Genomic DNA, 23,443 nt, shown 5'->3' on the forward strand with positions numbered 1-23,443 from the left:
ATGTTTAACACTAAGAATATATTGTGTTACCATTTCAGAGCTCTGCAGACACTCCCTCTGGAAAAATGCTCCTTTTTACAAATTTAGTTCTGGTACTATCAAAGTTCTGCAAGGAGTGCTGGATTCCAGAGTGTTTGTACAATCAGAGCTGCTTTAATTTAATTATTTCCCATTTCTTGATGAACAATGACCTTTCACTAAATACCTTAAATGAGATTTCCTGCTAATTAACTACTTATACTGTGATTGCCACCAGACTGCAACATCTTTACCAAAAAAAAAAAAAAAAAAAAAACCCCAAACAAACCAAAACAAAACAGAGCGAGAATTTTGGAGATGTTCAGTGGAAACATGAACATAAGAGCTGAGTATCACCAGTTCTGCTGGTCTGGCTTTGGTTACTGTCTGAGTAAACCAAGAGAAGTTGAATCTGAAATAACAACCACCCAAACCAAACCACCCAGCCCATCAAATGCACGGGTTTAGGGACTGCATGATCTGCTGTACCAGCTGTTTGCTTCAGTCTGTCCAGGTTCCAAAATGCCTGACTTGCACATCTTCAAAAATCAAATTAAATCATGTCATTTGTGTGAAACTTTCATTTTGTTAATATATTCAGATGCTCCACATTTGAGGACTCTTAGAACCTTTGACAACATGAAGCTGAGGTGACAGTTTGTATTTTTCAAGTGAAGGTCACCTCAGTATTTGCAAGTCCCAGCAAGACTTAATGAAGAGTCTAAATACTATTACTATCTAAAATACCTATTAATAGCTTAAAAATAGTTTAGGTTGCACAGAGTTCATTCCTCTTGTATTCAACTCAGTTGTCTTGCAGCAAACATCAGATTCATTTTGTGTTATTTTTGAGGAAACCGTCTCAGTTCTTCCCCTTTCCCAAAATAAATGGAAATCCTGACATTTGAGCCCCGTTTGAAAACTCCCCTTTCATGGAAGAGCTATAAAAACTTCAAGTCCAAAGTAACCAAGGAATGCCTGACACCAAACACAGGTTTCCCCAAGTACTGCAGATCAATATTCAGAATTTAGGCTGTTTATCATCACACCTGACATTTTCTGCACATCCATGAGGGCTGCCCTGAAAATGAAAATTAAATCCTCTCTGATTTGCTTACCCTGGTAGTCCTCCTGTTCCTGCCGTTCATTGATATCCAGAGTGAGCTTTTTCATCCTCATCCTCTCCTCCTGTTCCGCCTGCTGCTGGTTCCAATGGTTTGCCGCCAGTTGGGAAGACATGGGCACATTTAGGATCTTGAACTGCAAGTGGAAACGAGTTTGTAAATCCCCAGGAGGGAAAAACACACCACAAAAGCATCCGAAACACAGAGAGATCACAGTTATTGTAGTTACTGGGATGGTTTCTGCAGCAGCTTCTCCTGCCAAGCGTGGTGTTTGTCGTTTGGTTTTAAGCTCTGCTTCGCTTGGAGCAGCAGGAGAAAATGGAACCCACCCAGACCCCAAAGACACAGGAAGGCACAGCCACCTTTATTTCTCATCTTCACATCAGCCAATGTGCCCAAGAGAGAATTACACCAATCTGGAGATGAAAGCACGTGAGCTGGCTCAGGAAGATGCACTTCCCTCCCAAGAGATGAAGCCCCCCAAGCAGAATTCCTGCTGCAATCCCCTGTGATGAAACGTTCCAGGCATCCTCTGACATTCTCTGGCCAGTACTTTCCTTTTACTGGATAATTCTGGCTCCCCAGTGCTTCTCATTACTCTGGAGACAGCTGTGGTGTCAAATTGAATCTTTTCTTCCTCATCCCCACTCCACAATCAACACCTTCTCTGATCTGCCCTAAGGTACATCAGGTAACCCTGGCACTCCTACAGAAGGACCCTCTCTGGAAATTCAGATGAGATTTTCAGAGAGGTGTAAGGAAGGTGTTTTCTTTTTTCCTCAGATTCAGAAAATTCAAGCTGTTATTCCCATAGATTTCATTTCTTTTTTACAATTGTTCCCAAACAGAGAAGTGATTCTTAATCTTATCTGCAACTGAAACAACAGCTCTCAGAAAACCCTTAATGCTAAAGTTTGAGAACATATTTATAAAAATTTGACTCCCTCCTTCAACTGCATGGCCATTAGACATAAATATTTCTGTGCTATAAGAAGGGAAATGCATTTAAAGATAATCATTCTCAATATTCCCTGCACTACTCTGAATCCTGCTGCTTGTTCCCATCATGGGAGATCTATTTCCCCAGAAACAGAAGCAAATTCCCGAGTGTTCTTTTCTGTTCCACTGTCAAAAGCTGCAGATGGAAAGATACATTATCAGAACCTCTGCTGAGAAGGTTTAGAGTAAAACAAACCCCTCAGTGCTCCTGGTTGGTACTTAACGCAATGATTACTGAGCAATCTCGAGGTATCTCACACAGCCCCACCAGAAGACTCCAAGTACTCAGATGCAGCATTTGAAAATAAACTGTGTTTGAAACACAGACAAACTCTTGCAAAGACCTGAGAAAAACCTGGGTACAGTGACTCCCCAAATCCTACCAACTGCAAGAGGTGTTTAGAAGAGAAAAAACAGACAAGATTTTTTTTTAGAGTAATAGTATATTATACTGATTATAAATACAAGCTTGTTATTAAGGCGTGCAGGGAAGAATAAAGATGGAAGTTGAAATTCCAAGAGCAAAGGAAGCTTTAGTTACTTATTGCTGAGCAGGCTGTTCCCACAGATCAGCAAATGAGCTTTAGGTGAACCACACAAATAACTAATCCATTAGCAGCATTTCATGATAGAAATCATTCCTTGGCTTCACCATTAAGCTCCTCATCCATTTTAATATGTCCTTTATATTTTCTCTGTTCCGTGGATTTATCAGCTTAATGGGATTGGTGTTTTCAGGCAAGATGCACAAAGCAGAAAAAAATAAAACCGAACTGTAAATGAGAGAAACAGAAAAACAACAGCCTGGTAATTATCAAAACATCAGTGACTCACTATCTCAAGGCAATCAGCTGCCACCTGAAATCAAGTCACTGATGACAATTACTACAGGATGTGATGATTACTGAGCAACTGAAAGGCTTCCCATTTGCACACAGTGAAGAGGTGCATCTAAAACCTCTCACAGGACCTGTGAGGTGGGGGCAGGACAGAGGGTTCCACTGAAGGATGATCAAAAATGACTATTCAGAAGACTGGATTATTACAGATTTTTTTTTAAAAAAAGATCAGGAGATAAAGGACATTCAAGGACACACTTGACCATTCCATTGTTTTATCGAGCCTTGCTAAAGATCTTTCAGACAAAAGGAGATCTTTTGTCTCAGGTATTAACAAAATTTCTTGACACTTGGGGACTTGCTTTTTACAATCTAAATCTCACTTCATTTCACACCTACCTGGCATAAAACTTCTTGGCTGGTTTCATAAACAATCAAATGGTATCAGACAGAGCTCAGCATTATGATGACAACGTTATTTGCCCTTGCTCTCCCACGGCTTATGAATAATTCACAGTGCTACTGTTTAATTTCAAATAACCACATTAGGTTTTAGGTTCTACTGCTACCAGTTTTGTAAGTTTTCAGGATAAAACGCGGTGTCCTTGTCACTACCAGCCTGCAATGACCATTAATTCAGGTTGTTTGCAGCTGGTAAATACCACTCAGTTGTTCTTGTGTTGCTTCAAGAAAGCAGCTGTCAATGCTGCACTGAAATCTGGCTGGGCACTGACATGTGAGTATTTGGCAACTGGACCTCAACTACCAAATATCAGCCTCTGGAAGGAAGCACAGCACGAATAATTTCCATCAGAAGGTGCTTTCTAACAGTGCAGATTTCTCATTTCAGCAGTGCCACTAACAAAGAGTGCGGAGCCCAAACCCAAAGTGGGCTGTTTGTCACTCCGGTGACTGTGCAGATGAAGTCACTCACAGCCCCCCCAGCTTGCTGCAAACTTCTTTTGCTCGTAACAAGCTGAAAGTTTACAGCTCTGAGTTACCAGTGACCTGTGCATCCATCACTTCAAAACTCTGCACTCGCTCTGCTCACGCAGATTTCAAATAAAGTACCGTGAGACAGAATAATTATTTTCTTTTCAACTCCACCTCTTCTTTCCTGCTTATTTTTCTATTAAAACTGACTACTAAGACACATTTTTTTTTTTTTGAATACAGGAGCATGGACAAAGAAGCCTTTCATTAAGTCAGGAGCTGAAGGAGTCTATAAAGCAACTGTTTTCTACATTTCTAGAAACGTTGAGAGGAGTTTTGGCAGGAAGAACCTACTCCCAAAACCAAATATTGGGGGAGGAGCAGGGAAAAATCCTGAACAAGTTCTGCTTTCTTTTTAAGCCACATACCAGCAATACTTTCCCCTCACAGGGAATATGAAGATCCCAAAATTCTTTGCACTACAGATGCTCCTAGTAAATTATCCTGAAAATATTAAACACCTTAGTTTTTTTGGTTTTTTTTACAACAAAAATCCCCCACTCAAAACTTCTGCACAACTTCACAGACAACATTCAAGTTCCAGGAAAACACAACAACCACTTTCTACATGGATTTTTTTAAGTGTCTCTCATAGGAAGGAAGAGAAAAACAGGTTCAGGTTTATAAATCTCAGCTGTCAAACCATCGATGCAGATCAGGGGACAAAAGTAAGAGCCAAATAATGACTCTGATCTAAACACTGGAAAGGCCCAGATGCTTGGACTTGGTTTTGCTTGCCATGTTAACTCAAAGTAATTAATTTCCATCACCAAATTGGATAACCAGAATGAAAAGGTTTCTTTAAAGAGACCTAAACCATGGGGAGAAATTCATGTGGAATGTGTGAGGTACTGAGCTGTACATGATGCATTTGCTGAGATAGGAAAAGTCAAACATATACTGGAGAAAAGGGCCAAGACCAACACACAGACTGGCTGCATGAAGATTTTATTTGTTTTATCAATACCCTTCCCAATTAAGTTCCTCCAAGAGGCTCAGCCATTCTGGAATAGCCCCCTAAAAATATCTTCAGAGACAATAATTTTTTTTTTTAATTTTTTTTTTTTTTTTTTGCAAATTGAACAAATTCAGCCAAGTGGCAGTTACTTAGGAAGTGGAATTTAGAAAATGCCATATACCTTGATTTGAACCTGAAAGTGTTTTCAGAAAAACCTGTACAATCTTGAAGATTCTGGAATTTTTTTTATCCTCCCTACCCCTTTCAGTGTTCACTGGCAGCCCACCAACCGCAGCCCTCCATCTTCCACAACTACATTTAACATACAGGTAAGACACAACAATCTCCTACTGGTGTAATCACCAAATGTAAATTAATAATGGCATAATCCGACCCTGGAATTTTTCTCCATCCTTTCTACCGACAACCAAGAACTCCGAGAAACTACAGATGGCATTTCCTATTTACCAAAATCAAGCTGTGTGTCTCCTATCCTGAGAAAAGGATGAACAAATACCCCGTGACTTCAGAAGTTAAAAGTGGGATTTTCGAAGAAGCGAAAGGATTATATTTGTTTATTTATTTAAGGTGTCTGTACCTTGTGGAACCTCTCACCTGCTGTTTGTTGCCTTTCCTTGTTAACATGACAAAGGGCATCGTGTCCCCAGACTCGGCCTCTCCTTCTCCACCCGCGAGTGGGGGCCCCTTCTTGAGCTGGCTCTTGAGGTGCAGAGGGATGGCAACATCCAGCTGATGCACTTTCACTGACTCCCCACTGCGTTGCTGCCAAGGGAGAGGAAATCCTGTCAGTGCTGAGATGCTGACACTGGATGGCAACAGACAGGCTGTCATGACTGTTAAAAAGTCTCTCTTCCAGGAGAACCAAGTAATACAGAAATAAATCTATCAGGATTTATTACATTTCCCTTTAGTTTTCCTTGCTTGTGAGAAAAAAAAAAAAAAGTTACAGGCAGAGAATACTTCAGCTATAAAGGAATTTGGATAACAGATTTTTTCGGTAGGTCTTATTAATATATATTCATTATACATGGCTTGGTATGCTCAGTACTGAAATATTTATCAGATGTGTCTAAAGCAAACAAACAAAAGCATAAAAAGGCTATGTAAATTTAAATGCATCTGCATTTTAAACACACTAAATGTATTAAAACCTAGGATAAAGTCAGAAGTGTGGCACAGTATCCGCTGCAGTTATTACTGATTCAGTAATCAATACAATTAACAGCTATTTTACTAAAAGCCACTCATCCAAACATGTCAACTGCAGAGAAGAGGAAATAATGAAAAAAACCCACCCATGTCCTTTAGTATGGTAAGTTAAGCCCTAATCACTTATTTAAAGAAAAATCAACTGCAGTTAATTGTACATTAAATTATGAAAGTAACTATTTATACCTGAAGGTTTTCCAGCATCATTTTATCCAATGCCTGAATGAAATCCTCATCCTCTGCACAAGGGACATGCTTCAATCCTCCTCCTTTAATCATCACTTCCTATTGCAGTGGGACAAAAAACCTTCCATTACATTAGTTCCAGAAATATGAACACTCGGTCCAGAAATAAGTGGGAAAATATCCTCATTGCTTCTGTATCATACATAAAAGGTTTAAAAACCCAAATTGTTCAAGAAGGAAGTTTTCAGCCTTGATTATTTTCTTGAAAGACAAATTGGTCACATCCGAGATGTGGCAACAATTATAAAGAAAACTCTCTACCCTTAACACACCTATTTAACTCATTTTTCCATTAAGTCCATAAAGTTAAGTGGTATTTTCAAGACAGAAACTACCCTGCAAGTATCTGGAAAGCATAACACGACCACAAAAAGTTTGAAGTCAGTATCCCAGCACATTGGTTGATAATGTTCTTTATTTTCCTACTATGTTTATTTTCCCAGCTTTGTTATGAGCAGCACTGGCAAAAAGCAGTCAGTAAAGGAGGCAGAGGCCAGTTCAGAGCTGCCCGGGGCAATACACACCGTGTTCTCCTCATCAGTCTCGTTTTCCTTATTGGAGTCTGTAAGATAATCCGTGTTTTCCTCCTCTTCCTCCTCCCCTTCTTCTTCCTCATTGTCAGAGCCCTCCTAGAATATTCCATTAATAACTGGTGACCATTTAAAACAAAACAGGACCGCTTGCACCTGGGTTCCTATAACACTTGCTCAGTTCAGTCCTAGTAAATCTGTTGGTTACATTTTTTTATTTAATGTTCAGTCTGAACTCATGGGGCTTTATCTGATAATTTCAAGAATGTACAGCAGAAATCTGGGAGCAGAGGCCAACACCCCACATGGTTGTGCTGCAACTCAGAGGGAATTCCACAAGCTGGAGGAATGGATTGGGAAGAAGGGAAACACAAAGATCCCCAGAGGTGCCTTCCCCACCCCACAGCTGTTTGTGGTTCTGCTGGTACTGATTTGTGGCTAAAGGCACAAACCCAGCCAAACTTCAGGCTCTCTAACACTGACAGACAGAGCTTGAAAAAGGCTCCTTAGCAAACCAACCAACCCAAGCACCTGGAAAAAACCGTCTCCTATTTCCTCGATGAAATGGTTTCCTTGTAACACCACCATTATCACCTCAACTCTGCTGCGTCACAGTGACAACTCAGAATTTCTATGTACTTGTCTTTTTTTTATTGGCCCCACCATTTTTGATTCAAAATACTATTAGCACAGTAAACAAGGAAGGTTTCTATGCTCCATAAATCTTTTATTTATTCCTATTACACAGGCATACTCTGAACAGCTGTTATTTTTCCTACCTGACTGCTCTGACATCTAGTCAATACATTTGCCTTAATAATCTCAAAAAAATAATCTTCAAGTGCTTTATTTTTCATGCCAAAAAAACTGAAGGCATCTTTTTGTTGAGAAGCAAAGTTGTCAGGTTCAAGTTTCTGCTGTAAATTGTCTGGAATAAGCCTCAGAAACTCTGTATTCAGTTTTCCACAAACACAAAAGTGGGATGGGAATGTCTTCAAGTACTATCTGGGCCACGTTTCACCCACTGGCTCTGGCGACTTAGAGGGGCTTCAGAAAGCACCAAGCAATCAAAATCCTGATTACTCGTCCTTTTTTTACATGAAAGAAGGTAAATGATTAAGTTCACCTCTTCTTCTGGCTCATTTACTTCACTTTCATTTCCAGATTGTTCCTCTGTCTCTGCTCCACCTTCCTCCTCCTCTTCGTCCTCTTCCAGGTTCTCTCCTTCCGTAATGGAATCTTTGGAATCTTTGTCATTCACAATTCCTGAAATTTGGAAAAAAGACTTAGAACATCAGAAGACACATAACCACTCCAGTTATACATGGAAAATCACTTCAAAAACCCCTTGTTCCCATGGGTCACAATATTCTACTTCTGAATGACACGTTTTCTAGGTAGTTCTCTTCCTCTAGACTATTTCCACATTTAGTCTCACAGGATTTCAATCAGAATGTTTGCTGAGAAAATATTTAAGAACTGATCATGATTCTGATTCATGAAAAAAAAAAAACAAACTGTTTTTAGAGAACTGCTTTTGCAAAATTTAGGTCATCCAGTGAAAAAAAATAACAAACTTCTAACATACAATGTCAATTAAATGGACAGCATATTAAAAAAATAAATTTGTCCTAAACCAGAAGTTGCAGCATTTTACATGGTATTGTACACATTTCTCCCAATGAATTCTTAGAAACTGAACTTGTCCAAGAAGATGAAGTGCTATTAAAACTCTAATTAACACCTAAAGTGTAAAACTTATGTATTTTTACAGGCTTTTCATGAGCAAGCCTGTTTTCAAATAAAAATGAGATATTAGAAAACAACTCCAATTAACAAGCAATGAGCACAGCAGTATCCCATATGTAGTAAGAACAAAAGCTTAAAGGTTAACGTGGTAACAGTTTTAGATACTAACCAGGATTTTCTCAAATGGGCTGAAATTAAGAGTAATAAATCATTTTTCTGATTAAATTCATAATTTTCTCCCTCATCACTTGCACCATGTGACTCAATTAACTAATATACACACACAATTCTGCTCTCCAAATACTATTATATTAACAGTACTCACAATGAATTTTTTTTAAACACTTAATCACTTTAGTTATGGAGATTCTGTATGATCTCTGAAGCGATTAGAAAAGGGCAAAGAAGCTACAGAAATATTCTTATCATGAGAATAAAACAACAACAATAGTGACCTACCACCACCAAACAAGAGGCAATTTTAAAAACTACAGGAATTGTCAATAAACCCCCCCCCCAAAATCCCCATTTCCTCACCTAGTTTTATTAAGAACTCTCGTTCCAAGTCCTGCACCTGTCTCACAGCTTCTTCCAGAGAATTGCACAGCTTGATCTTTGGTCTCAGCAGCTCCAGGGTATCACTGATCATATAATCTATGTCTATAGGGAAAGGGTGCTCTTTTGTCCAAACATCCAGGCTTTTTTTCCACCACACGTAGCGCTGGAAGACAAAATATCCCAGTGAGTTCCATGCACACTGAGATTTAGGAACTATTTCACCTCTGAGGGTTAAAACACTGAAGTCCGTCATGCCAAGGCCTGTCTGTACAGCGGAAAATGCTAAATTTTATACAACTATTAGGGGTTTGGATATCACTGCACACTGTTTGATAACGCTGGATATCGCAAACATTAAGAATATGCTGCTTCTATCACAAGCACTGTTAGAAATAAGAAGACTTAGCACAAAAAAAGCATTGAAGTCCCTTCTCAGTGTGAGCACGGAACAACTTGCCTGCTCTCAATTCCTCCCCTCATATATTTTCAAGAAAATGAATTTCCTAAAGGCATATTTTAGGGAGAAGGGGGGGAAACATCACCAAAAAGTCTTGAGACTGCAGCCAGCTTCAAGTCCCTAATCCAGTTTGCCTTATAAAAAGTTTGCAGACAACTCTTACAGAGACATTGTCACAAATAAGTGCTGATTTTAAGCCAACATAACAGTACAACCTGAGAGCAAGAACTGCATCTGAAAATTAAGAATGTGTGAGAGAAACTTTACTTAGAAGGTGACATGGTCAAAAGGAAGGCTTGCTGAAATTAATAAGGTGTAACCAAAATACCTTCTTCCCTGAAAAGTTTAATTTGCATTTAAAGATAGGACTAGATTATACATTAAAACAACGTTTCACATCTCATATACAGCAAAGGATAAATGTCCTGAAGGTCTGGAATAAGTCATTATCACCCAAACTTTTAATACCCTTGTTTTAATATAATTTAGAAAGAAAAAGCAGAAACAAAAAGGAATTATATGTGAAGGGTTTTAGCATGAATTCCATGGGCTGAAATTCCCCATCTGATGAGGAACCCATTCCAGTGTTTAAACACTCTGGTTATGAAATCTTCTCCCCACTTGATGACATTTATTCAGTCAGAACCTTCCCTGCTGCAGCTTGTGCCCATTCCCTCTCATCTTTTCACCCTGCGTGCCTGAGGAGTATTGGAGCCCTCTGTCCCTCCAAAAACTATCAGATGAGGTCAGAACCTAACTAACCTTCTCTGAGCTGAGCAAACCCACAGTGGGGGCACTGAGAGCACCCTGATCGTTTTGATGTAACTCAACACACGCATCACTTGGAAATAAAACTGCCATCAGACAGACTGGATTCTAAAAACTGTAGTGCTAGAGAACAGTGAGAGAAATATGCAGCAGACTGACTTAGATCAGCCTGCTGAAGAACTGCACAGAGCTCTGTAAAATCCAGAATACCTGGAAGTACACAAGGAAGCAATCGAGCTTTCGTTTGCTGGACCCTCTGTCGAAGTACTGCCCGCAGGTATCGAGGATGGTGCACACCAGCCTGATCCTGAAGAGATGCTCTGGAGGGTCCAGGGGGCTGGGGCTGCCATCAGGGTTCACCCCAAAGGAGGTGAAAGAATAGAGAGTTCGAAATATGACGGCAGATTCCACCATCCGGTAATTGTAGAGCTCCCCCAAGAACTTGGCACTGCTGATCCGCCGCTGGTTAAACTTTGGTTGATTAACCTGCACCAAAACAGGACAGGGAAATTCACTGCATCATGCAGACACAGTAGAACATTAGAAAAAAAACCCCACACCCAACAAAGCTTTTACAAAGAAAAAAGGGGTATAGAAATATGGATAGGATTTCTTATAATAAAAGATGATTATTTATGTCCATGTGCATTACACAAAAGTAAACATTTAGAAGTAGTTATGAAAGCTGGTCAGCTAGTATTTATTATAAAGTTCAAATCCATGTAGCCCATACTTCGTCTTAAATCTATGATAATTTTTCATCTCCCAGAGAATTCTTGTAATTTTAACATCTATTAAAATATGGAGTAGTGTCCAAAATTACTCGAAGTTGCATGAATCTGTCTGCACTGAGAAAGAATAAATGGTATGCCAAGGGGGGCAAAACAACTGTCCTAATAATCCTGTTAGTTTGGTTTTGTTGTTGTTTTGTTTTGTTTTGTTTTGGGGGGGTATTAATTTAAATAAACCTTTACAAAGCAAACAAGGAAGGCAGAAAAGTCATCAGACTTAAAAAAACCCAGAATCCAAGGATTCTTTTCTTTAAGCAAGATGATTTTAGTTGTCCTTCCAAGACAAGCAAACGAGTGCAGCTCAGCAAGGATGCTGGGTGTTTACCTCCATTCCCAGTCGAATATCCTCCAGCACTCCATCCACAACATGAATTCCGACATCTTCCTGGTAAAGGACCAACCCTGCTAAGAGGTTGGCTACACAGTGAATACTATTATATTTCACATTCCAGATGTTGATCATACAGCATATAACATAGTCTTTAACTTCTGCATCCTGCCAAGGGAGCTTGCGCATCTGCCTCAGGACCTAAACCAAATTTTAAGACAAGCTTCACATTTTAAGCAGGTAAAAAAATATCCAGGCGCTCCCTCTGTCACCTCCCCATCTCTCCTGGTTGGGATGGAATCCCTCTGAGCACCTGCCAACAACCTGGTTCTCCTTTTCCAAGCCTCCTTCAGATCTGCAGTTGCTGTGGAGCACTTTGTGTGTGTAACGCAACTGCTCTCCTGGAGCTGCTGATCCACTGTCCAAGTGTGTCCCATCATTTCCTTGCTCTTACAGCCTGTGTTTAATTTCAGCCTTTTTTTTTCTCTTACTCTCCCAACACAAAGATTTTCATCTCACTCTCTCTGTTGGTCACTTAATGCTCCAGAGGATGCAGGTCCCCAACTGGAGCTTCCACCAATTCCAATAAACCAAACGAAACCACCTTAATCAGGGACACAAAAATTATCCCTGAATTAAAGAAACTGTAACCCTCCCCAAATCCTTCCTGCATCACTTCCAGGAAAAACTCCACTGAAGATTCTGACAGGATTTACCTTTTCTGTGGTGACCTTGGAGAGATCCTTGTACAGAAGTTTCCTGATATATTCCTGCAAGGGAGGGCGTTTTTTCTTCACAGTTTTTTCAGCTGGAGGGGGATTACAGTAGTAATAGGCATTTTCCACCATCGTGACATAGCGGGCATCAAGATGCATTGCTTGTTTTTTCCTCATCATTTGTTCCTGGAAATAAATGCAAATAATCAGTTAAAGGTGCTGACACACCACGTTTTCCAGCCAAAGGCTTTTACAGCTACATTTGGGAGGAGGGAAACATGAAAGGTTGCAGAAAAGTAAGTTAAAAGCTTGGGTAGAGAGAAGAAAGAAGAAAGCATAGATATGGTTCTGTGCTGCTCTTTCCACTGTCATTTTTCTTTACAACCCCTGTTTTTATAATGGTTCACCTGGGGTGAGAAAGGTTCCAGACCAGTATTTAAAGCTCCCCTCAAAATCCAGAAGTTTAGATTATCAGCAGCTATTTTTATTTAACTAAAGTAGCTGAAATACTGATGTCTTCACAATCTATTTTTTACATCAGTGCAACTCCAGTGAGTCTATTTTGATGGTTTCACATGAATTCCCAAAGATTTAGGCAATGGCATTTTCCTTATTCCAAGCTCCATTGTTGCTGTTTACCCAAGCAGAATGGACTGCAAGAAAAGCAGTACCCACCATAAAGTGGTATTGCAGGAAAAATCAGTCAAGTAACACTAATTACTCTGCTTAATTGTCAGCATTGGTCTGGTTTTCCTTACTAAAGACAGTCTTTTCTCCATATTTCATTTTGGATATGTAAGTCATGGTTTAAGTTTTCACCTTTTGTAGATGGATCAGCAGAAAACACCTGTTTTCTGCCACAGTGACATTTAGCATGTTTTACTATAAACTTAAACATTAAGTGTGGCAAAGTGAAAGACAACAGAAAATGGCAGAATGGCCTGCAAAGAAAACTTTAAAACAACATAAACCTACATGATTTGTGTATTTTCCTGTTACAAAAAGTTGCACATTAAATTGCAAATAATAGGTAATGATTTAAAAAAAAAATGTTTCTTCCCAGAAGATAGAACATGAATTATTTAATTCATTGTATGAATTAAGACGGTTTAAATTAACTGCATTTACTTTGTCACAGCCTCCTCCTGTAGAAACAACATCTGCCACAGCTCCAACCCCATCTACACAAGAAAGAAACCACCACACAGCTTCATTCTGGGTATTTATAAACACAAGTGACCTTGCCCTAAAGCTTAAGACAACTGTCTAAGTCAAATGATTAAAAACGCATCAGGAGGCTCCCAATATCCAAACTTCAAATATCCTTTTAACAAGGCCATGACAGCACAACACAAGAACTTGGCGTTTTAACATGATTATGCTCCTGAAAGGTGGATCAAGATAAAGCTGATCCTCCTTTCGAGGCTCCAACTCAACGAATCCAATTCAAAGATCCCAAGGCCAAGTCAATTTTAGGTTAATATTTGGAGTTATATAAAGGACACCGAATTTGAAAGATTCGCCAACAAGAACAATTAACAGAAATAAACACTGTCCTGACGAAACAATCTCTAAATAATTTGCATAACATGAAGTAGTTCTACAAAACCAGGATATGACCACTAAATGTTTCTCTACACTGAGTCACTCACTGCCAATAAGTTTGCAACACCCTTACAGAGCACTTTACTTCTCAATAATCAATTTTCCCCTAATTACTTTTAAAATCCATTCTTAACTATGACTTTCTTCCACCCTAGGACAAAGCAACGTTGTGTTTAATGGGGGACATGCAGCCCCTTTGGAATCTTATTACCTAATATTTCATCAGCAGTAAAGATTAAGACCAACAATTATTTGAAGGATCAACAGCCTTAATTCTACCCATAAGAGTCATTGAGAAGATCAGCTTTATATTTGCTTAGATTTTTTTACCACAAGATTGTAATTAGCTGGCTTTGGCAGTAATCTTTTCTACAGCTCACACTAACTGGTACCGTAAGACTATGATCCAATTTGCAGAAGACTAAGTCAAAATTAATCTCTGTATTTAGGGGGACGTTAAAAGATTGCAGAACAGAAATCTATTTATCTTAATTTTACATCTTGAGCAACAGATATTCCAAACTTATCTTTTCCTGGTTCCTCACTGCATAAGAAAGATGACTTATCCGAAACCTTGTGAGGCTTTTAAGCCTCAGATAATTCAGTGTTTGAGGTTTGTCCTGCACCTCACAGTTGAGCCAGGTTTAGCATTCACATTTATTGTCAAATAAAATAAATGTAGAAAATTGAGACTCAAACCTTTCAAGATCCCAAGTGCATTGCTACAAAAAGCACGAGCCAAGAACCTGCAGTTAATTTGCCCATCTCTTTCCTCCTGTGGCTCCACCACCCCAACAGATGTTGTTATGACATTCAAAGAGGTTCACAAAGAAACTGTTGTGTGAAAAAAGAAATTGTACAATATACCCAAGTAGGCAGCTGCTTCTCCATTAAGGAGAAGCAGCTGCCTACTTGGGTATATTGTACAATTTCTCCATGAGAGGAGAGGCTGCAGGGTCAAGAGGAAGGGAATTTATCTGTAAAGGAATTCTTCAACCATGTTTGACTCTGTCTCTTACCTTGGACAAAGTTTTAGGATTGTCTCTCATGCCAGTGAAGTATTCAGGGCTCAGTTCCATTAAGAAAGATCCAAAGCCATTTCTTTTTATGCCTTTTCCAGTACTTATCTAGATTTACAGATCCCAATTCTACTCTTACCTTAATTCCCAACCTCTATTTCAAAAACTGCTTCCTCTTGTGCCTTCATGAACTTTTTCTTCCAATTTAAAACCCCAGACGTTGCACCAGGGCACAGAAACCACCTCCTCCACAATTGTCTTCACCTGCAGTTGAAATCCTGTCTGCTTTTCCTCCCAAATTGTATCTCAGCAATGTTCAGATACACCTACTACATTCTTTCAACCTCATCCTCTGCTTTTGCCCTATCTCTGAATTATCTGCAGTTCAAAAGCAATAGCTTTTTGCTTCTGAAATTCAATTCATTTTTTTACATTTTCTTTCAAGTCCTGAACAGATTTACAGGTCAACTGGAGCTCTCCAGGATACTTTCAGAAAGGAGTAATTGCTTTAGGGTAGTGCCTGACACCCTCCCCCATGAGATGATGAGTTTTTCTTACCAAAAGGACGCTGGTTCTTAGGTGAGACTCTGGGGATCTGAAGAGGAATCTGCCACAGGTTTCCAGCAGGGTACAGGCCATCTCAATGTGGTGATGAGAGAAGTCTGACAGCAGCATCTGGGATGTATTGATACAAAAACACAGCTCGTTAAACATCTTTTTCAACTGCAGAAAACATTAAGTTGTGATGATTACAATGGCTTAAGAGTTCAGCCTTGAACTGAAACTACGCACAGAAAGGGATCTTAAACTGTGAGTCTTCAAATTCCTTTTATTTTTTTAAAACCATTTTTAAAATTTGGGACTTGACACGAAAGATGAGTTTGCATGTTTATCAGCAAAGTGAGATGATGTGCCCAGAGATTAATGCTTTCCAAAGATTTGTTTTGCTCCTCAACAAACAAAAGCACCTGCTAAAATGGCATAAAAGCCCCTCCTTGCATCACTGAGAAGCTTTTTGCCTCCAATCCCTCCCTCTTGCTGTCAAAAACATTAATTGAAATCAACATAATGAAAGTTTTGCGAGGTATAGCAGATTAATAAGCATCAATGTCTGCCATACTCACAAAAAACATTGTTAGCAGTTTAGGGGGACGTTTATTTTAATATATTCCTACCCTTAGAGAAACGAGAACATTCTAAACTTCCACAAACAGCCATAAAAGTCTCCTTGTGCAATTAACAGCAGACATCAGGGTTTAAAACCACATCTAATAAATTCAAACATCATCAGCAGCAGATAAATGAAGGGGAATAGGATGGGGACACGTGATCAGCACATGCTGGAGCACAGAGTATCACAACACTCACCTTCAAACAGTGCAGGGTGTCATTTTTGGAGAACATCTTAAACTTGGTGAGCTCCCCAATAAACCTCACAGTTTTGTTCTTTGTTTCAATGTTGATCTGGTCCTTCTTTCTTACCTAAAAAAAAAAAAAAAAAAAGAATGGATTTCAGCCCCTCAAAAATACGCAGTTCTTCTAAATTACTTTGACCTGAACATGCATAAGCAGGTTGGGAAATCAGCAGTGTTTGACCTGGGTCCCTTGTGTAGCCCTCAAGGAAATATTAAACATTGATGGCTTTTTCATGTCAGATTTAATAATGTGCAGACTTTTCTTTTTTTTTAAAATTACTGACATTCAGCAGAATTTTACTAACAAAGCACCAATATGTCTCCATGTCTGAACATAAATCCCCAGAACACAAAATTGGATTTCCCCTACAGATAAAGGTTTTTCTGAGAACAGTTAACTTCAGATAGTTGATTCAAGTGAGCCTGAGCAATTCATACACATTTTAATGTCAGTGTTAGAAACAAACCCTGAAATTTGTGCCATAAAACTCAGAACATGGTGAAGAAATCATCACTGTGCACCATAACCAGTTGGAGCACAAAACTCAAAAAAAAAAGAGAAACAACACTGAAAAGTACAATTGAGAGGAACAGAAAATTTTGACTGATGAAAATCAGAAAAACTAATTTGAATTAAATACTCCATTACAACACCAAATGTTATTTTTTACACCAAAGGGTGACTTCTCAGATTGGTTACTCTGAACACCAAAACATACATGGAATCTGAAATCCCCTTTCAGCATGGAACAGAGATCCTCCGCCACATCAGACATACAGGGGTGCAACGTGGCAACCAGTCTGGCATAAAATGGGAGCAAATCCAACCTGCAACCAAAGGAGAGGATTAAAGAGACAATTAATTTACAGACAGAAAGGTTATTTATGTCTACAAAGATGGGCAGCAGTTTACTTATGAAAAGAATGAATGCATATAGTGACAGGACCACATACATGCAGTTCTTTGGGCTCACTTCAAAATGCAATGTAATTTAAAAACAACAATAAAAGAAGGTAAACTACCATGTCCTGTTGGAATCCTTCACAGTTAATTGCCTTTGGAAGCTACTGCCTTAGGTAAAAAGCCAAATACCATCTCAGCTGCAGAATTTGACCTTCAATAAATTACCAGACATAAACAAAATTCACATCCATCTCAACGGGCAACCCAAAAAACCCTTCCAGAGAACTCCACTGGTAACTGGAAGGTTTCAACATCTTTTTTGTTGAAATAACCAGGGAAGTAGAAACACCTTTAGCTTTAAGGCAGCAAACTTCTAAATTAATGTAGTGGTTACTACGTAAAACAAGGCCCATCATTTCACAAGCTGAAGGAAGTGGTTCTGGTTGATTTTCAGCTTGTTCAGTTAATTCAGTAAACAGGTGAACTGTAGAACAAGCCTAAGTTTTTTTCAGTGGAGAGAAACGTCCTAGATTTTCATGTTTCAAGTAAGAAATTGCCTGTAAAGGGGAGAAATGGATCTTGAGTTTACACTTTAGGAAGGATTAAGGCTTTCCCTACTGCTAAAGAAAAAAAAAAAAAGCTGATAAAAATAATCCAAAAGCACAGCTGATACACAGAGCTTGTCCTGGTACAAAGTGAAACTGGAAAAGCATCAAGACCAAAACCCCAAAACAAAACACCCATGACTGCCTCCCTTCACCTTTCTACTTCTGTGTCGATAGAGCACATCCACTTGCATAAAAGGAGATAATTAGGTATTAAATTGTGGATGAGAAGCATCAGAATATCTTCTCTGAAAGAGGCACAGCTGAGCAGCCTCCTGGTGAAACATTGCAGGTACCTCAGTTACCTATTTAACAGCTTTTATCTCTTTTGTTAATCAATAACTGAATCAGTATTTACATTTTTCAAGCTTGTCCAAGGCTGACTACCCACAGCAAATTACTCCCATACATGCTATTAAGCATTTAGCCATTAACTCTGAGGGAAGTGAAAGTCTCGTTACTCCACACGCAGACACAAAACTTGTGGCTGCACTGAGGGGATTTCTGCATGGCATCATCTAAGACAAATACCAGAAAGTTTTATTCTGCTCTGAACAAGTTCCCTGCCTGCTGAGAGCCAATAATTTCATCTCTGTAAACTGAACAGACCCAGGGGAAAATTAAAACTCTTAGAGCACATTGTTGTTCTTCCCTCCCAGGACACAAAAGGTCTCTTCATGGGGAACCACACTAAGAGTGGGCATTTCCAAACAGGTGAAATATAATAAAGAAAAGCCTTGGGTGAATTGCTCTGACGCTGGCAATCAGAGATGGAATCAGTTCCCTCTCAGAGGTGACCACAGTTTGAGTTCAGCAGTGGAGACATCGCAGCATCAGTGGCACCATCTGCTGGTACCTGCAGGGCTTTGTTTTCTCCAGAAAAACAAAAGCTTTTGTTTTCCTCCTCTTGAGAAGAGGGTTAAAAATTAGCTAAAAAAAAATCACCCCCACCACAGCATTGCTTTCTCTTCCTGCTCTGGTACATTATGAAGCAAAATCTGGCATCAGGGTTCAGTCAGCTCCTGTCTGCAGTTTGTGTTAAATCACCCTGAATATGGATCATCATTTAAAAACCACTATTTGTGATCACTGTCATTTTACCCACATGCCTGGGATTGAAATGCAGTCAGCTCTGGAGCTCAGGATTACATGAATTGCACTCCAGTGAATATCTAAGAGCCTGTCCTCTTTGTAGAATTTCAAGTATTGGTTTATTTAAACAAACCAAACAAAAAACAACCCACACCGCAACTTCTCTCAATAAAGTTCTAACGGCAATCCCTCTAAAACAGATGCACCCAAAGTTTTATATCTAGGAAGAATGAAGGGGGGGTTTGTACACTTCTTCATTTCTGGCATTTTTGGACAGAGTTTAGAGAACGGAAGAGTGGAACAAAAAGTCCTGCTCACCACCACAATCCCAATCCAGATAAAACAGTGTATTCACAGGGCCTGGGCAGGTCCAAAGTGCCATCCACTCTGTTCCATGGTAAGAGAAGGATGTTGTGGAATGGGAATGCTTTTTATTCCTCTGCCTTGGCATAAACTCCTTGATCTCAAGCACATCCCTCAATTTTATCCTCCCCTGAGACACTGGTGAGTTCAACTGCACAAAAAGGACCTCGCTCCTGGGAATTCTCAGGAGGAAGAGCAGAAAGGAGGGAGATGCACAGGAGGTTTAAAACTTGGGAGTTAAAATGTGCAGAACTATTTAATCCTTATTCTTAATCCTTAAGAAGCTGCTAACTTCTGAATTCAGAACAACCAACAGGAATGCTAACAATTTCCACAGGAACAACTGAGCTCTTGGGTCAGCAAACCTGCAACTTTCCCAGATCACCACAGATGGGAAAGGCAAAACAATATGAGAAGTCAGCACAGCCCCTATTCACTGCTTAGCATTTCTGTAGAATAGTTTAGAATTTAAGGCCTAAAAAGAGATTTCAAACTTCTCTCTCTGAAATTAAAAAAAAAATTCAACAAAACTGTAGCATGCAGTTAAACCTAAATAATTATGTGAATCTCTACAGGAAGATAATTCAGTTGGACAGCAAAGAATTACACATCAAAGCCCTGAGCAGTATGGGTTAACTCACTGCCTGCATTAAATTCACTGCCTGAATTAAAAGGCTAATATTTAATTTTAAATCATTCCTCCAGTGCAAATCTGAAAGCCACTCGGATTGCTAGCACTGAAAAATCTTTTTAAAAGGCTTTCTGTTCTGTTGGGCTGGAGGTTCAAATCACAGCTGAAAATGTAAATGTGACCCATTCATCAGTATTTAAGAAAGCAGGGCTAAGATGGTGAATTCTAACACTGATCTACAGTGAGCTGAGGAAGAAATGGCCTTTTTTAACAAGTTAAATTTTCTGTTTTGAAGAATCCTGGTGTGTCCCAACCCATCCAGCCCTGGGGGGAGCAGGAAAAGCTCCCTGGCAACACCACACAATGCCTGATTTCACAAATGCACTGCTCCCCAAACACGAAACCAGTCCCACACTTCCACAGGCAGACTTGGACAGCATTATCTGATATGCTTGGGAAGTGAATGCTTTTGGAAAATACCCTGCTTTTATCTGCATCCTACAAGGACACTGCTCCTTTGGACCTTTCACACAAAACCCTCCTCAAAAGCACAATCACAACGAGCTCTCTTCTCCCACGGTATCCTGGCGAGATAGAATACAGAATACAGGGAATTTCTCCAGCAAAAAGGCTTTACTGCTGGAAATTCCAGCAGTTCAGAGATGGATCACCAGTGCAGGCAGATGGATACAACTAAACTTGAGATCTTCCAGCTGGAAGCTGGAGTATTCATTAGTCCAGTAGGTCTCATCACAGCAGAAAAAGGTATTAAGAAGGAATTGTGCATGGAATGTTAATATTTCCCAACTATTAGAAACCAAAAGTGCCATGAAGGCAGCAGCCCCTCGAGCCAAGCCAAGCCCACCATCTATTCTGGTCTACTGAGTTCCTACAGAAGAGTTAATCCTTTCACATAATTAATGGAAAGACAACAAATCAGTGGCAATGCAGACACTACATAGATTTCCAGGAACTTCATTGTGTTCAAATTACAGCCTGAGCAAAGACACTTCTGGAACAGTACAAGGCATTGGGAATTGCACTTTTTCTTTCATGCCACCTGTGCAATCACAATGCTGAATTTACAAGCCCTCCTGCTGCTCCTGTTTGAAAGCACCTCCTTGTGCTGGGCACAGGGCCCACCAAGCTCCTCCAGGTCATATCACCTGGATATGACACTTCACTTCAGCAGATTGTGCAAAGAAAATAATGGATATTCAAAGAGGTTCCGGGAGTTAATGATCATTTTGAGCAACCTGCAATCTACAGCCCCCACAGGGCAGTGGTACCAACATCCCTGTGTGCTCCCAGACCTGACAACAAGCCACTTCCATTGTGCAAACATGGAAAAATCTGTTATGGGAAAGCTGAAGACAAAAGTCTGAGTGGTTCTGCTGCCTCACAGTGTGGTAGATGTTCTAGGCTGGGAAAAAGAAGTTCTTCCCACATTGTGTTTTGATGCATTTCATGAGCAGGCTGCAACTTAAATGTGGGCTGAAGAGCACCTTTTTACATCTAACACAGAAGATTCTCAACTGCCTGTCTCCTCTGTCAGATTTCAGGCACAATTAGGCCTCCAAAGACCGAGGTGTCAAACCCATAATTTACAGGGCCAAGAATACAGAAGAGAATGAAAGATGACATGCACTTCTAATTGCCAAAATGAGTTTTAATGTACAGCCAGGTTAATGGCTCCAGTCAGCAAACCAACCTCTGGTTGGACACAGCTAAGGGTTATTTATTAGCACAGCTGATGCTTATTACAGGTGGGATGTAGATAGAATTAAGGTTGAAAGCACAGGGCAAGCAGTGATTGACTGCAAGGAAAACCAAACACCAAAGTCTGTTTATTCAAACCTACACTCAAGGTATGTTCCCCCCCCCCCAGTGTTAAAAGGGAATGGAATCAAAGCAGTGTGAATTCCAACAGGAATTCCAAGGTGATCATGAAACACTTCAATCTAAAGGCAGCATCAAACAACTTATCAGGAGAAACAGGGCAAGGTGGAGCAAGAAAAGCGACTTCCTCATAATTTCATCTACTTAATGCACAAGTTTACCAGAGAGCACAGAAATGTATTATTCTTCCAATTAATTCAATGTTTATTTCAATATTTCCAACCATTTTTGGAAGAAAGGCTCTTCCTGTAAGTGCAGGACACCCACTTACAGAAAGAGAGACAAGGAGCAACAGCACAAACTGCACATGGACAGGTGTAAATGGACAAAAGAGGCTCAAAGTGGCTGGCCCAGAACTGGCTGTGCCAGCAGACACAGAGCTATTAGGCAGGCTGTGAGATGGGTCAGAATTAACACAGCCCAAGAAATCCTCCTTCCTAAACTTCACTGTGCTCTAACTGCCCACACTGAACAGTGCAGCTTGTCCTGAAGGAAATATAGGTGGGTTTTGCTGTTGTTTTCATGGTTAAAAGTGATGAAATGATCTGCTGTAAACACCAAGTACCAGAGAAAAAAATAAATGAACTAAGAAGAATGTTAACTTTGGGTAAAGTACTGTGGCGAATTCCTTGATCGTTGATCCTACACCTTTCTTTCGTGCTCCAGGATAAGCCATTCCAGAAGTGCTGAAGAAAATGTAACTTGGAATATACACTGGTTTTAAAGAAATCCCCAGATAAGTTAAATAATGACTGGGTGGATCCAGCTTCAGCTCTTACCTTTGTCTGGGAACTATGAAAAGTGCTCGTACCAGTTTTCTTCTGTTGGCTTTTGTGTTCATATTCATGCAAAAATCCATGGCTGCCTGTAAAGAGAAAAGTCAGTGCAGTACCTCAGCTTTAGTGGACTGGGGTTTGTTTAAAGCAGTGGGAAACACTTTTCAAAAGTGGCTTTTCCAGAGCTGTTCCTACTGCATGCAGCTGCTTTAAAAACAACCATAAACCCTTCAGTTTTGTGTGGAACTGAGATAATCAGAAAAAAACATGGCCAGGGCCAGGAATGCAGACTGATTAAAAACGAATCCAGCTACTGAGAGACTCCAGAGCTTCAAATATTTATTTCTGGTCTCTATGACCCTGCATAATGGCCTTTAAGAGGGGAAAAAAATAAAACTGACTGTACCTTGTCTATGAGGTCTCTGTTGACACAGTTTGGAAGCTGCTGAAGAAAAGCATCTACTATCAGTTTTAAATGAGATCCAGTACTGGCTTCTTCATCCTCTTGTTCTAAAGGAATAATAAAGAAGCAGCAGACATCTTTAAGCCACGAGATATAAAGATTTATCATCATATTCCCCAAACACACTGCATTGGGATGGGTTAGTTGTTAAATCTTCATCCATAGATTCAAAAAAAAAAAAAAAAAAAAAAAAAGACATAAGATGAAAACAAAATTCTGACATCAGTTATGAAGATCTCACCACACCAATTCCCCTGCAGTTCCCTTCTAGTCGCAACAGTCATGGGATGCTTCAGAAATGTTATTTGCTCTATAACACAAGAATTTACAATTTCAGCACTTGGAAAGAACCCTTCCCTGGCCAAAG

The 23,443-nt window shown here is 39.7% G+C and overlaps 1 protein-coding gene across 1 annotated transcript in view; it reads right to left on the reverse strand.

The window, feature by feature from the left end:
* Positions 1-1,067: 1,067 nt before the first annotated feature.
* UPF2 (UPF2, regulator of nonsense mediated mRNA decay) overlaps positions 1,068-23,443 on the reverse strand; it is a gene marked incomplete at its 3' end in the record, with an annotated part of 37,736 nt that continues 15,360 nt past the window's right edge. Inside the window, exons 7-20 of the mRNA XM_027909229.1 lie at positions 23,020-23,123; positions 22,617-22,702; positions 17,063-17,171; positions 16,297-16,410; positions 15,487-15,603; positions 12,305-12,490; positions 11,586-11,789; positions 10,680-10,955; positions 9,224-9,407; positions 8,064-8,203; positions 6,932-7,036; positions 6,348-6,446; positions 5,547-5,714; positions 1,068-1,278 (exon numbers count right to left, since the gene is read on the reverse strand). Coding sequence (XP_027765030.1) covers positions 1,068-1,278; positions 5,547-5,714; positions 6,348-6,446; positions 6,932-7,036; positions 8,064-8,203; positions 9,224-9,407; positions 10,680-10,955; positions 11,586-11,789; positions 12,305-12,490; positions 15,487-15,603; positions 16,297-16,410; positions 17,063-17,171; positions 22,617-22,702; positions 23,020-23,123 — 2,103 coding nt within the window. The remainder of the gene's footprint in view (positions 1,279-5,546; positions 5,715-6,347; positions 6,447-6,931; positions 7,037-8,063; positions 8,204-9,223; positions 9,408-10,679; positions 10,956-11,585; positions 11,790-12,304; positions 12,491-15,486; positions 15,604-16,296; positions 16,411-17,062; positions 17,172-22,616; positions 22,703-23,019; positions 23,124-23,443) is intronic.

The sequence above is a fragment of the Empidonax traillii genome, unplaced genomic scaffold (genome assembly GCF_003031625.1).
Source record: "Empidonax traillii isolate 1590-97213 ecotype Southwest subspecies unplaced genomic scaffold, ASM303162v1 scaffold2004:size43383, whole genome shotgun sequence".
Classification (NCBI taxonomy): domain Eukaryota; kingdom Metazoa; phylum Chordata; class Aves; order Passeriformes; family Tyrannidae; genus Empidonax; species Empidonax traillii.